At 34.5% G+C, this 18,555-nt stretch overlaps 1 protein-coding gene across 4 annotated transcripts in view; it reads left to right on the forward strand.

Moving 5' to 3' along the window:
* BIRC6 (baculoviral IAP repeat containing 6) overlaps nt 1-18,555 on the forward strand; it is a 223,608-nt gene that overhangs the window by 71,493 nt on the left and 133,560 nt on the right. For 3 of the 4 annotated variants that reach the window (XR_005531445.1, XM_039250287.1, XM_039250289.1), the window contains exons 21-26: nt 632-779; nt 1,630-1,763; nt 5,355-5,501; nt 14,584-14,771; nt 15,555-15,878; nt 16,113-16,212. Coding sequence is in view for 3 of the 4 variants with exons in the window: in XM_039250287.1 (XP_039106218.1) it covers nt 632-779; nt 1,630-1,763; nt 5,355-5,501; nt 14,584-14,771; nt 15,555-15,878; nt 16,113-16,212 (1,041 nt within the window). In the remaining variant the exon portion in view is untranslated. The remainder of the gene's footprint in view (nt 1-631; nt 780-1,629; nt 1,764-5,354; nt 5,502-14,583; nt 14,772-15,554; nt 15,879-16,112; nt 16,213-18,555) is intronic. The other variant, XM_039250288.1, reaches the window with a different exon arrangement.

Raw genomic sequence — 18,555 nt, forward strand, 5'->3', positions numbered from 1 at the left:
GGATAAAGAATCTCTTTATATTTTCCTTGATCATATTTTGGGTAGAACAGTTAACTTTATGTTACATAGAGTAGGATGTTTTGGGCTTGGTTGCTCACTTTAATAGTCTTTGCAGTTTAAAATCGTTATTTGAGGATGGTCTTTGAGATAGGATGCTTAAAGTCTGGGGTGTACTTATATACCTCAAATTTTATAAAAGAGCCCTAAAATACATCATGATGATCATCTTTTGAACTGTGTTGGTCTGTGTCTAACTTGCAGTATAGCATAACTATACTCTGTTCACTTGCTAGTAGCTCATTGCCATCCATTGTTTTTGAAAATTTTTGTATAAACCACACTATTCCAGAAAGGATGGTTTGGAAGATTTGACAGCTCTGTACTTTTCCAGCTATTCAAAAATGTCCCTCAGGGTCATCTCAAGTTAGTGAAAATCTGAATGACTATATTGACTTGATATACTTCTTTAAAAATGTGAGATTCCCTCTCATTGTCCTCTAAGAGTCCTCCAAAGAGTTAGTCCTTGAGAGTTGTTTTGTAAGGGGACTTACTGACAGGAATGTAATATGACTTTCTCTTTGTTAGAGAAAAATGAGGAAAAGAAACACTGATTTGCTTTTATTGTTTTCAGGTTCCGTCTATTGGTATTTTGTCTTACTGAATTATGTTAAAGATGAAGATTTGGCTGGGTGCAGCACAGCTTGTGCGTCTTTGCTTACTGCTGTGTCCAAACAGTTACAGGACAGGCTAACACCCATGGAAGCTTTACTGCAGACAAGGTATTTTAATATACTTAGTGCCTAATAATGGTCTTTCAGGATATGACACCAGCTTTGCACAGAAATGCTAAAATACATATTTGCCTGCAAAAATCGATTTAATTTATGCTTTTCCTTTTTTGGAACATTAGTCTTAGGTTTTCTTTTCCTCTGTTTTCTCTGAAAGAATTCCTTTTAACAATTTTGAAAGTCCTGAAGATGATTACACAGGGGATCCATTATATTAGAATACTTAAAAGTGGTATTTCTTGCTAATTGAAGAAGCATTTAAGATCATTTCTTTACTGTTCATACTTTGTGGTTGAAGTTACTAAATCATTTACTGGCCTTAACTAGTATTCTTCATCTGCTTGTTGATTTTTCTAAAAACTTCCAAAATAATGAAATAAATAGCTAATGGTTAGATTTGAGTTCTTGCCTGATCTTCAGTATTTGAAGTATTATTTTATTTAACATGATGATTTTGTAATCTTTTTAGGGGAGAAATTTTGATTCTGATGAAATTTTACTCTTAAGTCTTTGTACTTTCTGCTGATTCAGTGTAATTATTGATGGAGTTGAGGGAAGGGTGCCTGATAATCTCTTCCTTACCTCAGCCTGCAGATGAAGATTCAATCTTGGTTCATTAGCTACCAATTTATTGGAATCACATTTGTTGAGTCTCTGGCCCACGTCTTCTATAGTATAGCTTTCCAGGGAACACAACTGAGATTTATTGAGTGTAGTGGGTTAACCCTGTTTAGTGTATCCTTTCGCCCTGTGTCAAAGTGATTTCAAATCTAAGTAAATGGGTATTTAGTTAATTGGATGTCCAACAGGAAAATTGTTAGGACATTATTTTGTTTTTCAGATATGGATTATATAGCTCACCATTTGATCCAGTCCTCTTCGATTTGGAAATGAGCGGCTCTTCTTGTAAAAATGTGTACAATAGCAGCATTGGTGTCCAGTCAGATGAAATTGATTTATCTGATGTCCTTTCAGGTAGTAACTTCTCTTATTAAAGGAATTTCTGAATTTTGTATCTTCTGTTTGAGCTATCATTGACTTAATAGATGAGAGTTACCACATTCTGTCTTTAAAAACTAAACTTCTTCAGAACTCCACCTTAACATCTGAAATGGCCTTTCTTAACTCTCCCCTCAAAAAGATTACGGAAGTTATTTTTGCAAGGGTTGTTTGTTTTTTTTGTGTTTCTTTGAATGTTAGTGTGACTTTAATCCTCATAAGAGACGATTTAAAATTTGATTATTTGTTGTAGCCTTTTCAGCTTTATTTGGTATGCTTTTTATGTCCATAAAATTAAAGAACAGTTTATTTCATGTCAACAAATAAAACTAATGTATATTTATTGTAATAAGTAAAGATGCAGAAAGAAAAATAATTTTGTGTATCTACTGGCATACTCAGATAAACTCTACAGTTTTACATGTATTCTTGTATTCTTTTCTGAAGAATTTGCTTTTAGGATTTAACATATAACACTGTGTAACCTTTTCAAGTGCTAGAATTTGGTGTTTATTTAGTTTTGTTAAATAAAGCAGTGACTATTTTTTTTTAAATTTTCTTCCACCTGACCAAACTTACTATAAGTGTTGCTAATAAACCACAGTGTTAGAATTTTCGGTAAAAATATTAAGATAATTACCACATTAAATAGAAGTGAATTTGGGGGTTAATTAATTTCAGTTTCTTTTACTTTAAATGATAAATTGTGAAGAAAAGCAAATGAGAAAAATCAAATACAGAAATATAAATAGTACGTAAAGTGCCTTAATTCCAACCTTTCCACCATCTCAGATTACTTTTGTTAACAGGATGTTTAGCTGTGTAGACTTGTTTGCTACACATGTTCACGAAGACTTTTAATGAAAGAGATCATACTTGTCTGTTAACTTTTAAAGGCTTATGTTTTAAAGGCATTTTAAAGGCTTATGTTGCTGTGGGTATATGTGTCTTCCTCTGTTTGATGACTTAGGCTCTATTTTATGCTGTTCTATCTCTATTCAAATGACACATTAATTTATGAATGGAACTCAGAGAAACAGCTGGAATTACATATATAGGTGCCTTTCTGTGTATGTTAGGATAGAATCAGATTCATGATGGAGAGAGTGTAAGGAGAAGACCATAAAGCTCAGGTCAGGCCAAGGAATTAAATACACTAGAGCAGCACACTCTGTAAAGAAGACCCAGAAGAGGAGACTTAGAAATCAGGACCTAAGTCTCCATATCAATGTCTCATTATTTATTCTTCAGTATCAGTCCTTGTGCAGTATTCCTTTTCTCAGTTAATGGCATCACTGACACAAGTTGGAAATCTGAATGTCATCCTTGATACTTCTTTCTCAGCCTCTACATTGAGGCTGTCAACAGATCCTGTCTCTTTTTACCCTGTCATATATTTAAAATCTATTCTCTTACCTCCCACAATCACATGATTACAGGAAAGCCAGTCATCTTGAATATGGGCTACGATAATAGTGTCGTAACTGGTCTTTCTGCATTGTTCTTGTCTAACCCATCTCCTACCCACCTCCCTTCTGGTAACCATCAGCTTGTTCTCTATAGTTCAAAGTCTGTTTCTTGGTTTGCCTCTCTCTTTTATCCCCTATGATCATTTCCTTTGTTTCTTTCTTGAATTTTACCTATGAGTGAAATTATATGGTATTTGTCTTTAACTTATTTCACTTAAAGATAATACTCTCTAGCTCCATTCATGTTATTGCAAATAGCAAGATCTCATCCTTTTTTATGGCTGAGTAACATTCCTGTGTGTGTGTGCATATGTGTGTGTGTGTGTGTACATATACACCCCACATCTTCTTTCTTCATTTATCCATCGATGGACATTTAGGCTCTTTTCATAATTTGGCTATTGTAGATAATCTGCTGTAAACATCAGGGTACATGTATTTCTTCGAATTAGTGTTTTTATATTCTTTGGGTAAATACTTAATATTGCAAATGTTGGGTTGTAGGGTAAGCACTTTCTTTTAAATTGTATGATTAGTTGTTTCATGCCTACTAACCTAGTAACACCAAATAATGTGTTTCATGAGATTGAGGCCTGTCCTTTTTTTATGCATTTCCCATGTCTTGAATTAAGTAAGTGCTCAATAATTTTTTTTTTTAAATATGTGTCAGGTCCTATGGTATGCACCAGTGAAATGTTGGAGAACATGGTGGTGTCACTTTAGTCTTATATTTAATTTAGCTTTCAGATGTTACTAGTTTTTGTATTTTCCCATTCTTTCCATCTTTGGTTGCTATTTAATTTTATCTGTTCAGGAATTCTGTTTATTTTTTTTAAATTTATTTTAATGTTTTATTTATTTCTGAGAGAGACAGACAGACAGATAGTGTGAGCAGGGGAGGGTCAGAGAGAGAGGGAGACATAGAATGTGAAGCAGCCTCCAGGCTCTGAGCTAGCTGTCAGCACAGAGCCCGACGCAGGCCTCTAACCCATGAACCTTGAGATCATGACCTTAGCTGAAGTCAGACACTTAACCGACTGAGCCACCCAGGTGCTCCTCAGCAATTCTGTTTAAAGCAGTGCTAATTCCAGAAAATTTGGTCAGTTCCAAAAATAAATCGTTTCCTCCATAGCACATACACTGTTAATTCTTCTGTGTTCTTCCATCTGGCCTTCTTGCTGTGGTTTTACTGTTCATAGTTGTGATCATGTGAATTAATTTAATTTTTTTTTTCAACTACATATGCCAACTTAAACTACAGTTGATATTTCAGCAACATGAATTTGAACTGTGTGGGTTCACTTAGGCAGAACTGTTTTCGATAAGTACAGTACAATTCTGTAAATGTATCTTCACTTATGATTTTCTCATTAACATTTTCTTTCCTCTAGGTTACTTTAATGTAAGAATACAGTAATATATTATATATGACATGAAAAGTATATGTTAAACATCTCTTTATATTAACTGTAAGGGATCTGGTCAGAGTAGGCACTAAGTCGTCAAGTTTTGAGGGAGTCAGAAGTTACATGTGGATTTTTGACTCTGCACTGGGTTGGCACCCCAACTTCAACATTGTTCAAGGGTATTTCCATGATTATAAATCAGTAGTCTTCATTCTAGAAAATTGGTAATATATATGAAACATAAAGATCTATTTATAGATAAATTTGTATAATATTTTGGAATGTTTAATGTGTAATGTTTTGGAATGTTTCTTTATATTTAGTGTCATATTTGTACAGTTGATATCAAAGAAATACTTTATGCATACTTAACAGATTGTGGAATAGCTAATATTAGTAACTGTTTCATTATATTTTCTTCATGTAAAATCTTAATCACTTGTTGCTGTTTTGTATTAACTGAATGGCCACTAAGTTGCTTTTATGTGACTTTGATTTTGCAGCAGGGAAACAGGATCTTCTGTTTTTGAGTTTTCTTAATATTGTGTCTGTCGTGGAAGCCCTGTATGAAGTTTGTGTGTTTATGCATCTTTTCTAATTAAGATTGTAGTAGCAGGTATAATTTTCCGTAGGACTGTTGCCATTTAAAAATTCACTTAAGTATCATGAAACTTGTCTCTTTTCTGAAATAGGAAATGGAAAGGTCAGTAGTTGCACAGCTGCCGAAGGTAGTTTCACATCTCTCACCGGACTTCTAGAAGTTGAGCCCCTGCACTTTACTTGTGTGTCAACTAGTGATGGCACCAGAATAGAAAGGGATGATGCAAGTACGTTTACTGGTATATACCTTCTTTTATTATATACTCCTTTTATTGTACATTTTATGCTGACATAAATACAAAGTGATAATATAAGTAATTCAGTATCAGTTTATGTTATTTCTAAGTTCCTTTAGTGTCATGTTAATAGAAACTTATTAATAAGAGGGGAAAATCTTAAGTATTTTTCTGTTCGAAGTCAGTTCATAGCAGTTTTTTCCTACCTTCTAGAACACTATCTTAAGTCCTTTTGTTTTTAGGTGTGTGTATTTTTAGACGCCTTTTAATTTGGAAAATATCAGACATAACAAAAGTAAAGGGAAAGGTACAATTGATGCATTTCCTTTGCTTAGCCTCAATACTCCCAACTACTGGCTACTCTTAACATGTAGTTTTGGTGTTGTAATGCTATGTCTTGCATTTAAAGTTGACAGTGTATTTGGTAATATCTTTGAGAAGGTTGAGAAGAGTGAAGAGAGAATACTATTTTTCCAGCTAGTTTAAAGCATCTTCAGACATATGAACCAATATTTCATTGTGTTGAATATGCGGTATTACTGGTGTTTTTAATGAGTAGTCAGTGGGAACTCTTTTTAATAAGCCTTGTTTCTGTGCTTTTTTCCTCATTTTGTAAGATAAGTATTTATAATTCAGTGTTGGCACACATGATTGAAATTTTAATTAAAAATATTAGCTAGGGTTTTATCTTTATATTACGGTCACAGAAGAGTTGGAATATTGTCTTGAATGAATTCTGTTGGTGGTTTTATGTTTGTGGGTTTCTTTTTGTTTTCTTCAATAGATTAACAGAAAGGAAAAACAGTTTGAGAAGTCACAAAACTTTTCAAGAAGGTTTTTTAAAAGAAAAGTTATCAGGGCACCTGGTCAAGAATTTCTGACTTGGGCTAGGGTCATGATCCCAGAATTATGGGCTTAAGCCCTGCATTGCACTCAGCACTGAGCCTGGAACCTACCTGGAGTTCACTCTCTTTCTCCCTCTGCCCCTCTTTCCAGCCGCCCCCCCCAAAAAAAAAGTATGTACACACACACACACACACACACACAAATTACTGCTTATTTGAGTGCCTTTTTTTTTTTTTTCGGAATCATTTTATATCTTTCAATTGTGGAAGTAACCACTAAGTGAAATATTTGGCTTACCTAATTTACATGAGAGTTTTCAATTAAAATCTTACATAGGGATGCTAGAATGATCAATTTTATTTGTGTTTGCTTTCTTGGATTGTTGTAATCATTTTGTAGAGACATCCATTTAAATTGGAATAGAAAAATGCTGTGACAAGAAATTGAACTTTCAGAGAACTCTTTTATTATAAATCAGACTCTTTTGGAACTGTCATGAAATTAAGTATCTAAAATACATGTGTTTGAGTAAGTAATGCTTTCAGAAGGTATAAAATTTTGTAACAGATGGCAGATTAGGTTTGAAAAAGAGAAGTATTCCTCATACACCCTGTCATCTCCTACAAAGCAAGCAATGGAGCCACTTTCTTGTATTTCCAAAGACAGTGTGCAGTCATATTTGTACTTCACCCACACTGAAACCATGACCGGTAAAGGGGTTATTTATTAAAGGTTAGGGCAGAGTCTTTTTTTTTTTTTTTTTTTAAGTGTATTTATTAATTTTGAGAGAGAGAGGGAGAAGGAGAATCTCAAACAGGATCCACTCTGTTAGCACAGACCCCAACTCAGGACTCAAGCCCACAAACTGTGAGATCATAACCTGAGCTGAGATCTTCAGATGCTTAACTGACTGAGCCACCCAGGTGCAAGGCAAAGTCCTGACTGTGATTGTAAGGTGCTAAAAGGTGATTGTAGTCTCTCAACTTCCTGTTTACTTTTCTTTTTTTGAAAAATGTTAGCTGTGAAATATAGTTCCATTATGAAAAAGTGCAGAAAACAATTGTATAACCCAGAAATTTATGACAAAAACTATCCATGTGACCACCAAATCAAGAAATAATTTTCAGGGGTGTCTGGGTGGCTCAATCATTTAAGTATCCGACTTTAGCTCAGGTCATGATCTCACGGTCTATGAGTTCGAGCCCCATATCAGGTTCTGTGCCGACAGCTCAGAGCTGGAACCTGTTTCAGATTCTGTGTGTGTGTGTCTCTCTCTCTCCCTGCCCTTCTGCCGCTCATACTCTGTCTCTCTCAAAAATAAAATAAAAACATACAAAAAATTAAAAAAGAATTTTTTTCCAACACTCTGAAAAGTGTCTTCATGGTCTGCTTCCACTTATTTCTCCCTCACTTTCTAAAAGGGAAACATTGTCCTAACTTTTAGAGTAATCTTCTCTTGGTTTTCATTTCATTATACAAGCAGTTATATATTTCTGAATGCTGATTGAATAGGGTCTATATTTATAATATAAAATTATATTTATGTGTTTTTTGGTCTACCTTCTGTTTAGTGTTATGATTGTTCAGTGCATGAGGATACTTGGTTGTTTTTCATTGCTCCTTAAAATTCTGTTGTCTAGATAAAAAAAATTGTGTGTCTAATGTTTGATTAGTATACTATTGATTGATATTTGGGTTGTTTGATTGTGGTACTTTTAGTACTACTGGATATATTATTTTCTTCGATATGAATGTAGTAGTTGATTTGTTGCTTCATGGGTTTTGCATATATTCAACTTTAGTAAGAAACATTAAAGAAATGCACTTCTTAATCTTCAAATACATGAGGATTTTCTAGTTGTCTTATTGATTTCTGTTTAAATTGCTATAGGGTCAAAAATTACTCTGTCAGTCTTTTAGACTGTGTTGGGAATTGTCAAGGATCAGTTTTTATTTGCTTAAAAAATTTTTTTTTAATGTTTGTTTATTTTTGAGAGAGAAAGAGAAAGAGACAGCTCAAGCAGGGGAGGGACAGAGATAGAGGGAGACACAGACTCTAAAGCAGGCTCCAGGCTCTCAGAGCCTGACATGGGGCTTGAACTCACAAACCATGAGATCATGACCTCAGCCCAAGTTGGATGCTCAACTGACTGAGCCACCCAGGTGTCCTCAGGATCAGGTTTTAGAAATATTCCATAAATATGTGACAACAATATTTACACCTGTTGGTAAATTGTACTCTGTCCATTTAGGTGTGTTTGCTAAATGTGTTCTTTGAATTCTCTTTCTATATTGATTGATTAACTCCTTAGTTTCTTTTAGTTCATAAGATCACTGTGTTAAATTCTTGTCACTGTGCCTGTGGATTTGTAATTTTGAGTTTTATCAATTTTTATGTATTTTATGTATTTACCATACAAATTCACAATGATTGTTACCTTTCATGTGAATTGAATCTTTCATTATTAAGAATCATCTCTTTATCTCTGATGGCTATTTTTCCTAAAATTACTTTGAGTTTATATACTTTGTGTCAGCTTTCTTTTGGTTACTGTTAATATGATAGATATTTTTCCTTCTTTTTACTTTAAACTTTTTCTTTCATGGCTGCTTATAGTTGCTTTTTTAAAATCCAGTCTGATACTTTGTCTTTCAATTGGAATATTTATTTGCTTTTAAAGTAATTACTGATATATTTGCTTTTAAGTCTGCTATTTTTTTTAATGTTTATTTATTTTTGAGAGAGCCCAGGAGGGACAGAGAGAGAGGGAGACACAGAATCCTGAATCTGTGGCACAGAGCCTGACCTGGGGTCTCAACTCCCCAACTGCGAGATCATGACCTGAGCCAAAGTCAGTTGCTTAACTGACTGAACTGCCCAGGTGCCCCTCAATCTGGTGTTTTCCTTCTTTTTTTGGGTGATTATATTTTTGGGGGGCTGTTTGCCTACTTTTTACTGTTTTTAGCAGTTAATCCCAGAGGTGATAATATACACATACCCTTTATATATTCAGAAGTCCAGTTGCTGTTTGTATTGTACAGTGCAAATATCTAGAACATTTACCACCTTTCTGATTTATATGGCATTGTGGTCTTATACCTTAATTTTACTTGTATTTTGTTTCCCAAATGCATTATTACATTTTTTTATATTCACTGTTCATTTGGATTTATCTCATAATTCCATTTTAATTCCTCTTTTTTTCTTTTTTGGCATTTGAGCTGCAATCAAGTATGATTTTCTTTGTTTGCAAAGTATTCCATAAGGTCTCTTTTTATTGTTGAATGATGAGTAAACTTAGTTTTGAAAGAGGAAACTTTTAAATTTTAAAAACATAATTAGATGAACAAGCCACACAGCCATTATCCACATTCCAGTATTATTGATGTTTTTCACGTTTCTTTTATCTCGGCTTTTTTTTTCTTTGCTGAAGCACTTCAAAACAAATACTAGATATTATTTTGTTTTTCTTTTCATATATATATATATATATATATATAAAATGTATAATACAAGTGTAAAGTACCTAAACAGTGTGGATATGGTCTTTAATAACTGATGCAGCATATTCATTTTTATCATAGTCATGTAAACTATAATTTGTCCTGATCCATTTTTATCATAATCGACTAAATTAGCATAATCAATTTCATGGTATGGTCTGTTTTCCACACTTAATTGAATTTATCTGAATATCCAAACAGTATATTTTACATTTGGCTTATTAGATCCAGAGGTGTCCTCTTCATTCTCAAAGTATGTTTTGACATGTTACAGAATTTTAAGTTAGTTATTATTTCTCTTAGTGATTTAAAGATAGTTTTTTCTTGTCATTTCCACTGTGTGTGTTAGACATTGCCTGTCAGTCTCACTATTCCTCTTTTAAGGTTACTGTCAGCTCTCAAGCTATTTGTGAGATTCATTCATATTCTCCCACCCCACCACCCCGAGCATTTTTCTGTGATGTTCCTATAGTCAGTTTCATTTGTACTTATCCTGCTTAGGATTCATAAGCCTTCCTGAAACCTTACTTGATAGCTTCCATTAGCTTTAGAAAGATCTCAGCCATTAACTGTTCAAACAGTGCTTCTGCCTTGTTTTCTGTATTCTTTTTTTGCATTTCCCGTTTCATGTGTTACACCTCATCATTTATATAAAATTTATTCAAAAAATTCTCAGTTTTTTTAAGACCTCTCCTTTTACTATGGCTATTTTCTTCTAATTTATCTTAGTTTACTAGTTCTCATTCTCTCCTATTTATGGGAAAAAACTACCCTTACTCTACTCTGCTGCAGTGTTAGTGTTGTTCTGTTAAAATCATATCTGCTCTGGTATGGGTCTGTTTTTGTTCCATTGGTCAGTTATTCTAGCCTTATGCAGTACCTAATTGTCTTAATTATTGTAACTTTATATTAAGTCTTGAAATCTGATAGTATACACTCATCAGTTTTGTTTTTCTTTTTTGGTAGATGTTAAAAATTGGTATAAAGCTTGTTGTGCAGTCATTGTCACCAATTGCAGAATATTTACATTACTCCACAGAGAGCTTCTGTAGTCATTAGCAGTCACTCCCCATCACCCCTCCCCTCCATCGCCTGGCAGTCACTAATTTTTGTTGTGTGTCTATGGATTTGTCCACCCCATACATCTCTCATAAATGTGGAATCATAAGTTTGTGGCCCTTTAGTCTTGCTTCTTTCACTTAGCATAATTTTTCATGTTTCATCCATGTAGCATGTTTCAGTACGGCATTCCTTTTTATGACTGAATAGTATTCCAGTGCATGGATATGCTACTTTTAAAACAACTTGGATATACTTCATATTGTTTATGCACTTAGACATTAATGATGTTTGAATCATTACTTCTTTTTTAAAAAAATTTTTTTAATGTTTTATTTATTTCTGAGAGAGAGAGAGAAAGCGTGAGCAGGGGAGGGTCAGAGAGAGAGGGAGTCACAGAATCTGAAGCAGGCTCCAGGCTCTGAGCTTTCAGGATAGAGCCCGATGTAGTGCTTGAATCCATGAACCGTGAGATCATGACCTGAGCTGAAGTCGGATGCTTAACTGACTGAGCCACCCAGGCACCCCATTTGAGTCATTACTTCTTTTTTGGCTGTTAAGATAAACGCTGCTGTGCAGCATATTTGTGTATATTTTTGTGTTTTCACTTCTCTTGAGAATATACTTAGGAGTGGAATTCACCATTTTTCTTCTTAAACACAAGGTTTTCTTTTTTTATTAAAGTTTTTAAAAAATATTTATTTTTGAGAGAGAGCACACGTGCACCTGCCCACAAGCAGGGCAGGGGCAGAGAGAACGAGAGGGAGACAAAGAATACAAAGTAGCCTCCAAGCTGTTGGTGCAGAGCTCGATACAGGGTTCAATTTCAACAACCAAGCTGCGAGATCATGGTCTGTACCAAAGTAGGATGTTTAACCAACTGAGCCACCCAGGCACCCCTAAGAATAGTTTTTCTTAAAGATTCTAGGTCTTTGTTATTTCTCTTTCCCCCTCAGCTTTATTGAAATATAATTGACATCATAAGACTGAGCAAATTTAAGATGTACAATGTATTGGTTTGATACATTCATATATCCTAGAATGATTACCATGATAGCATTAGCTAATGCCTCTGTCCTATCACATAATTACCATTTATTTTTCTGTGTTGAAAACACTTAAGATCTAATCTTAGCACCTTTCAACTACCCACAGTAAAAGAGATTTAAAAACTAAGAATCATATTCATATTGATGGTGTAACACATGAAATTGAAAATGCGAAAGTATAAACTGTACAGCATTATTATTATATTATTAACTATATACAGCATTATTATCATCATGATGCTGTACATTAGATCTTTGTGTTTCCATTTAAATTTTAGAATCATCTTGTCAGATAATACACCTAAAAGTTGTTATTTTTTTAATTTGGAATTTGAATATAAATCAGTTTGGGAGAATTGACATCTTAATATTAAGCCTTTTACTTCATTAACATGATATATCTAGTGTATTTAGGTCTTCAGTTGCTCTGGGAGATGTTTTTAGTTTTTAGTGTTGATGTTTAGTACATCTTTTTCAGATTTATCCTTAGCTGTTTGATTTTTATTTTTTTTGCTAATAAAGCAATATTTTTCTTTATTTCCCTTTTTTTGGTTGCTTGTCTTTAAAAGTATAATTAATTTGTGTATATTAATCTCATGTGACACTGTTATATTAGCTTACCAATTCTAATAGTTTTAGATTCTTAAAGACTTTATATATACAATCATGTCATCTGTTAATAAGTTTTACTTTGTTGTTTTTCTAATCATTATATCTTTTACTTTTTTTCTTGCTCTTTTGTGCTTTCTAGAATTTACTACATGATACTGAATAGATATGGTGGTTATGGTAATTTTTATTTTGTTTTCATCTCTCTCATATATATAAATGGTTTTTGACTCTCTCTGTATAAAAATAGAAAAGGATATTGCAGACTCAGACTGGGCAAAAGAGTTAAAAAAATTTGTAGTTGCAAAATCACTTATTTCTTTTGGAAAGTTTCTTTGTGTTTCTGGTGACTTACTTCATTTTCCCACAAGTATTATTTGGGCATTGGATTTTAAAGTCTGTTTAGGGCTAAACTCCACATGGTTAATACTGAATATGACTATAATTACCCAAAAAAGTACAATAGGAGTGCTTAAGTAAGTCCAATAATTTTCCCACTGGAATTGGAATTAATAGCTGTCTCTTTGATGGAACATTAGATGAAGTAAATGGATTTCATTTGGCAGCACTTAGCTTATGTGAGTTTTGATTGCTTGCTCTTTGACCAAGCTTGTAGGATTCTTGAAAGTTAAATGAAGTATAGTATGGCTATTCTGTAATAAATGTATGTTGTTTTTTTTAATTTGAGGACACTTTTAATTGTAAAAGTTTTCATTGTTACTGCTATCTTGTTGATTACAGTTTAATTTTTTAAATAGTTTATTTTTTGAATCCTGGCACAGTGTAGCATTGTTACTTGTTAAGATAGGCTGTCATGTACCTGGGTTTTTTTCCCCCGCCTCCCTTTCAGGTATTAGCAAATTACTTTCTTCAGCTTTAGAGTCATTACGTATACAGTGGGTAACAGTAGAACCTACCTGTGTGCCACTGCAAAGACAGATGAGTTGATTCAAGTAAGTTCCATGCTTGGCACTGTGCTTCCTCATTGGCTTTGTGTTCACACAGTCCTTGGTTCCAACCCTAGTTTTACCACTACCAGCTCTACAGGTCCCTTCTCTGAGTCATCAATTTAAAAACAGAGTTTTAGTATCTGCTTCTCAGGTTGTTCATCTCTTGAATACAGTAATTAGTTAAAATACTGTCACATGGTAATGAACACTAAACATTTGCTACTGTTGTAATGGTTCTCTTTTCCCAATATACCTATATTTTGTGCTAATCTGTTTCATTAAGTTGTGATATTAAGCTTTTATCTTAGCTTTTCCTAAGATTTTTCCACAAATATTGTTAAATATTTAATGAGGAGTTATTTCTACAATTTATATTTGAGTAACACTGTAAAGTCAAAGATGTTTAAACTACAAGATTTCATAGAGCCGTTAATGGTAATATTCATGTGTAAGCCGCTGTGCCAGACTTACTTGACATAGGTCAAATCAGAGATGTTTCTCTCCATATTAGTGTTCTGGGGAGCATATGGTAGGAAACATTGTTTTACGTATTCTGTGTGGGCCAGACTGTGTCTAGGCTATGCTTTAAAATGAAGACATAAGTATCATCAGATTTTTTAAATGATATTCTTATAATCGAAGGTTTTTTTGACCTTTTTGCAGGAGGGAGAAGGAGGTATTGCTATAGGAAAACTTAGTAAAGCAAATTTCAGTTTATTTGTTATGCTCAAATTGTATAATAGGATTACTCTCATTTTGTGTTTTTATTTTAGCCATATTAAATGGGATTTCTTAAATGCTGAAAATGTTTCTAAGTTCAAAGGTATACTAACTAATTTTTCTTTGATTTGGGAATAGTCCCTGGATCCCTTAAAGTCAAATACTAGTATTATCAATGAGTATGCTTTTATCATTAAGACTTTTGTCATTAAGACTTCCCTATTATACTCTATAGCTTACTATCTTTAAAAATGAAACTTTAGTTTTAATGTCAAAATAGTATACTTGGAATATGTTTCTATGTGAACCTTTTCTTCATCCCTTTTCTCCCCCCTTGTCTTACGCCAGTGAGTTCCTTCGGGGTTACTCCTGCAGTAGGTGGACTGTCATCGGGGACAGTTGGGGAAGCTTCGACAGCCCTGAGTTCAGCAGCCCAGGTAGCTTTGCAGTCTCTCTCTCATGCAATGGCTTCAGCCGAGCAACAGCTGCAGGTGCTGCAAGAGAAACAGCAGCAGCTTTTGAAGCTTCAGCAACAGGTTGGAGACTCTTTGGCTCTTTGTTCATGCTGTCTCTAAACTTCAAAAGCTGAAAAAAGTACTGTAAAAATGACCATTATTTTCGTAAAGGAGAGTAGGTTGACCGATCTGAGCTAATCAGTTTCTGCAAAAATTGAGGTAATGTCTTTGTGATATATCTGAGTGTTTAAAAATTATGTAAGTAAATTTTATTTGGCAAGTATCTGAGGGATTATAATTGATATTTGAGGGGGGCCAGTCTTTAAGTAAAATTCATCGTAACTCCGTTTAAACACTCTTGGTCAAATGTTATGGTTACCAGTTACTATTTTTATATATTGACGAACCTAAAACATTTTAAAAATGATTTGAAATCACGTGGATTAAAATTTAGTAACAACGACAGATGCTTGGGAGTTTTCATTGTTGTCTAAATGCATCCCTTGCGATTCTAGGTGACAGATTGCTTCAGGTTAGGCGACACAAGGGTCAGCCTCCTCCGATTAATGTTTTATCCTGAGTAGAGTTGTGGTTCCTTGTTTATATGGCAGTTGTTCTTCTTCCTTTCCACCTTTGCTTTGTGGAAGTCCAAGTTTCCAGAACGCAGGGAATTTGATCTCAAATATTTAATGAAGTTCATATAGTGAAGAAAAGCTCAATTTACGTTGAGTCCATTTAATTTCATTTTTACTTAACTAGGATCTAGTGAACCATGTTTATCTTCATAAGGCATTCCTGTGTAGTGTTCTCCACAGTTAGGTAGGTAGGATCCATCTAAATTTGTTGTCTTTACTTCTTTTACAGAAAGCAAAGCTGGAAGCCAAGTTGCATCAGACAACAGCCGCAGCGGCTGCCGCAGCATCAGCAGCTCCAGCAGTAGGTCCTGTTCACAACTCTGTGCCTTCCAACCCGGTGGCAGCCCCCGGATTCTTCATCCACCCATCTGATGTTATTCCACCCACTCCAAAAACAACACCACTTTTTATGACTCCACCACTCACCCCACCCAATGAAGCAGTTTCCGTTGTGATTAATGCCGAACTTGCACAGCTTTTCCCAGGCTCAGTTATTGATCCCCCAACAGTCAATCTTGCTGCACATAACAAAAATTCCAACAAGTCCAGAATGGTAAATTCTTATATTTTAAGTAGGTGTGCGCTTAGACGTTTAAAAATATTGTGATGTATACACTAGCTTGAGAAGGCAAAATTGTATTATGCCAACGTGATACATCAAATTAGATTGTTTTCTAAAATTTTACAGAATGTACATCAGATGAGACTTGTTAATTTGATATACGGTTACTAGTTTGTATAGAGCAAGACTAATATCAATACAGAGTTACACTTTTTTCTTTTCTAGAATCCACTTGGTTCTGGTCTAGCTCTTGCAATTTCTCATGCTTCACATTTTCTTCAACCTCCGCCTCACCAGTCCATTATTATAGAGCGAATGCATTCAGGTAATCTTTGACTTTCTTAAGGTATTTTTCTTGCCTGTTCTGCTAGCCCTTAATATTCTGTAGTTGATTTTTCCTTTCCAAGTTAATCACTTCTGTTCCTTGGTAAGTACATTTTACCAAAAGTACGTACTACATAAGGCTCCAGCTGTGTATTAACCACATTGGGTGGCAAAGTGCTCCTGGGTAGGTTGACTAGTTCTGTCTAGGCTGTGGATTTCACCTGGACATGGATCCCACCTGTTGAACTCTAATGGACATGTATATCTAACTCCATTGTAGCTGCTCGATTATCATTACACTGGAAGTTACACTTAAATATTCCTAAGAACAGCATCCCGGTGTTGAAATCATTTCCAGAAAATAGCAGACAGACTTACTGCTGAATTTAGTAACTTAAGTAAGATTAATAACATTTCATGGTCTCTTGATAATTCAAATTCTACTTAAGTTTATTCCATATTTACATGCTAGCAACCTGTAACTGGGATAGGTGGTTCACTAATAAACCACAGGTGATTTTAACTTTATCATCCTATCAAACTATTAGTTCTGGGCTTGTGCTGCAGCAGAATTCAACAGACTCCTCTTATAGAAGAAAGTACTATGCCTACAATGCAGACTGTGTCACTTTGCATCATATGAATAGTTTATTGCATTGCACTGTTTCTTTTTGGAAGAGAGAGTTTTTAAAAAAAAAATAAACAGTTGAATTCTTTTTGGTTTTAATAAATTTTAAAGTTTATTTGTTATTTAGAGAGAGAGAGAGTGCATGAGCTGGGGTGAGGCATAGAGAGAGAGAGGGAGAAACAGACTCCAGGGTAGGTTCTAGGCTCTCAATTGTCTGTGCAGAGGCCAACCTAGGGCTTGAACCCAGCAGCTGTGAGTTCATGACTTGAGCTGAGGTCAGATGGTTAACTGACTGAGCCACTCAGCTGCCCCTAAAGTAAAAATTCTTAATGGTGTTTTTTTGCTCAACTAATCCTTCATTGGTATCGACATCAGCATTTGTAACGTTTAGAGTGTGATTTGTTGTGTAGTCTTAGGAAATGTGAACAGTTGTTTATACTGCAGTTTGGTCTTGTTTTATCAATGGAATTGACTGTAGGATGTAGAATAATTATGTTCTTTGTTTTTTGTTTTTTTTTTAATCTGGGAAAGTATTGGTAACTACCTTGTTTGCTTTTAAACTAGCTCCATTAAAAACTAGTTCTAGAAATTCAGTTGATTCCTTCACTGTAAAATGTAGCTGGCAAGGTTATTAGAATAGTGCTCCTCACCGTAAAGAAGAAAAAAATTACGTGATTAATGATGCTGTCTATTTCACTAATTGGGCTTATTCTGAAATGTGTGTGAGCTGAGAGATGCAAATCTCTTCTTTCTTCCGTTCCTCTCTGATCATTTTTGCCTTTCATTAATGTGTGCATCTCAACCATGCTGAGTGTGATTCTAGTACTTGTACAAAGAGGCAACCCTGTCTCTTGAGTGTGATCCTTGAGAGTAAGCCATCGACTTCACCTAGTACTGAACTGAGGAGACAGTGATGTGTCAGTAGCTGGAGGACCTTCCTAAGGAATTTTTTATAGTGGTGGTGCTGACAGCATGTGATTTCCACCTTGCACTTTTACTTTACATTGTAACCACAATGTAAAATCTCACTCCAGAAGAAGTTAATCAAGGCTTGAGGAAACTAAGGTAATATAATTTGGTATCCTCAATGCATCTAGGTGGAAATTTATTTTTTTAAATGACCAAATGATTGAAAGAAGAACAGATACCTTTAAGAATTCATCTATATACTATTTTTGATAACACGGTTTTTACTCTGATGTTTTAAATTATGTTCAGGGCACCTGGATGGCTCAGTTGGTAAGGTATCCAGTTTCGGCTCAGGTCATGATCTGGTGGTTCGTGGGTTTGTGTCCTGCATTGGGCTCTGTGCTGACAGGGTCAGAGCCTGGATCTATTTTAGTAAAAGGCGAAAGATTTATGCGATCTGAAGAGAAACCAGAGCATCTGGATCCTATTTTAGATTCTGTGTCTCCCTCTCTGTCTGCCCCTCCCTCACTTGCACTCTGTCCCTCTCTCTCTCTCTCTCTCTTTCAAAAATAAATACACATTAAAAAAAATTAATTACGCTTATATGCACAGTTGATTGTCATTATAGTAACAAACTTACTCTTGTGTATTTTTTGCTTCAGTCTTAACTAGCATGGATTGAGGTTTCTGAAAATTTTCAAAGGCTACCTAGTCTTTTTCTCATTTGTTTGTTGTTTAATAAGTTGATTTCATATTTTAAGATGAGTGTTCCCAACTATTTTTTAATGTATCTTTTGGTTAATTGAA

The sequence above is a fragment of the Hyaena hyaena genome, unplaced genomic scaffold (genome assembly GCF_003009895.1).
Source record: "Hyaena hyaena isolate Hyena2069 unplaced genomic scaffold, ASM300989v1 scaffold_362, whole genome shotgun sequence".
Classification (NCBI taxonomy): Eukaryota; Metazoa; Chordata; class Mammalia; order Carnivora; family Hyaenidae; genus Hyaena; species Hyaena hyaena.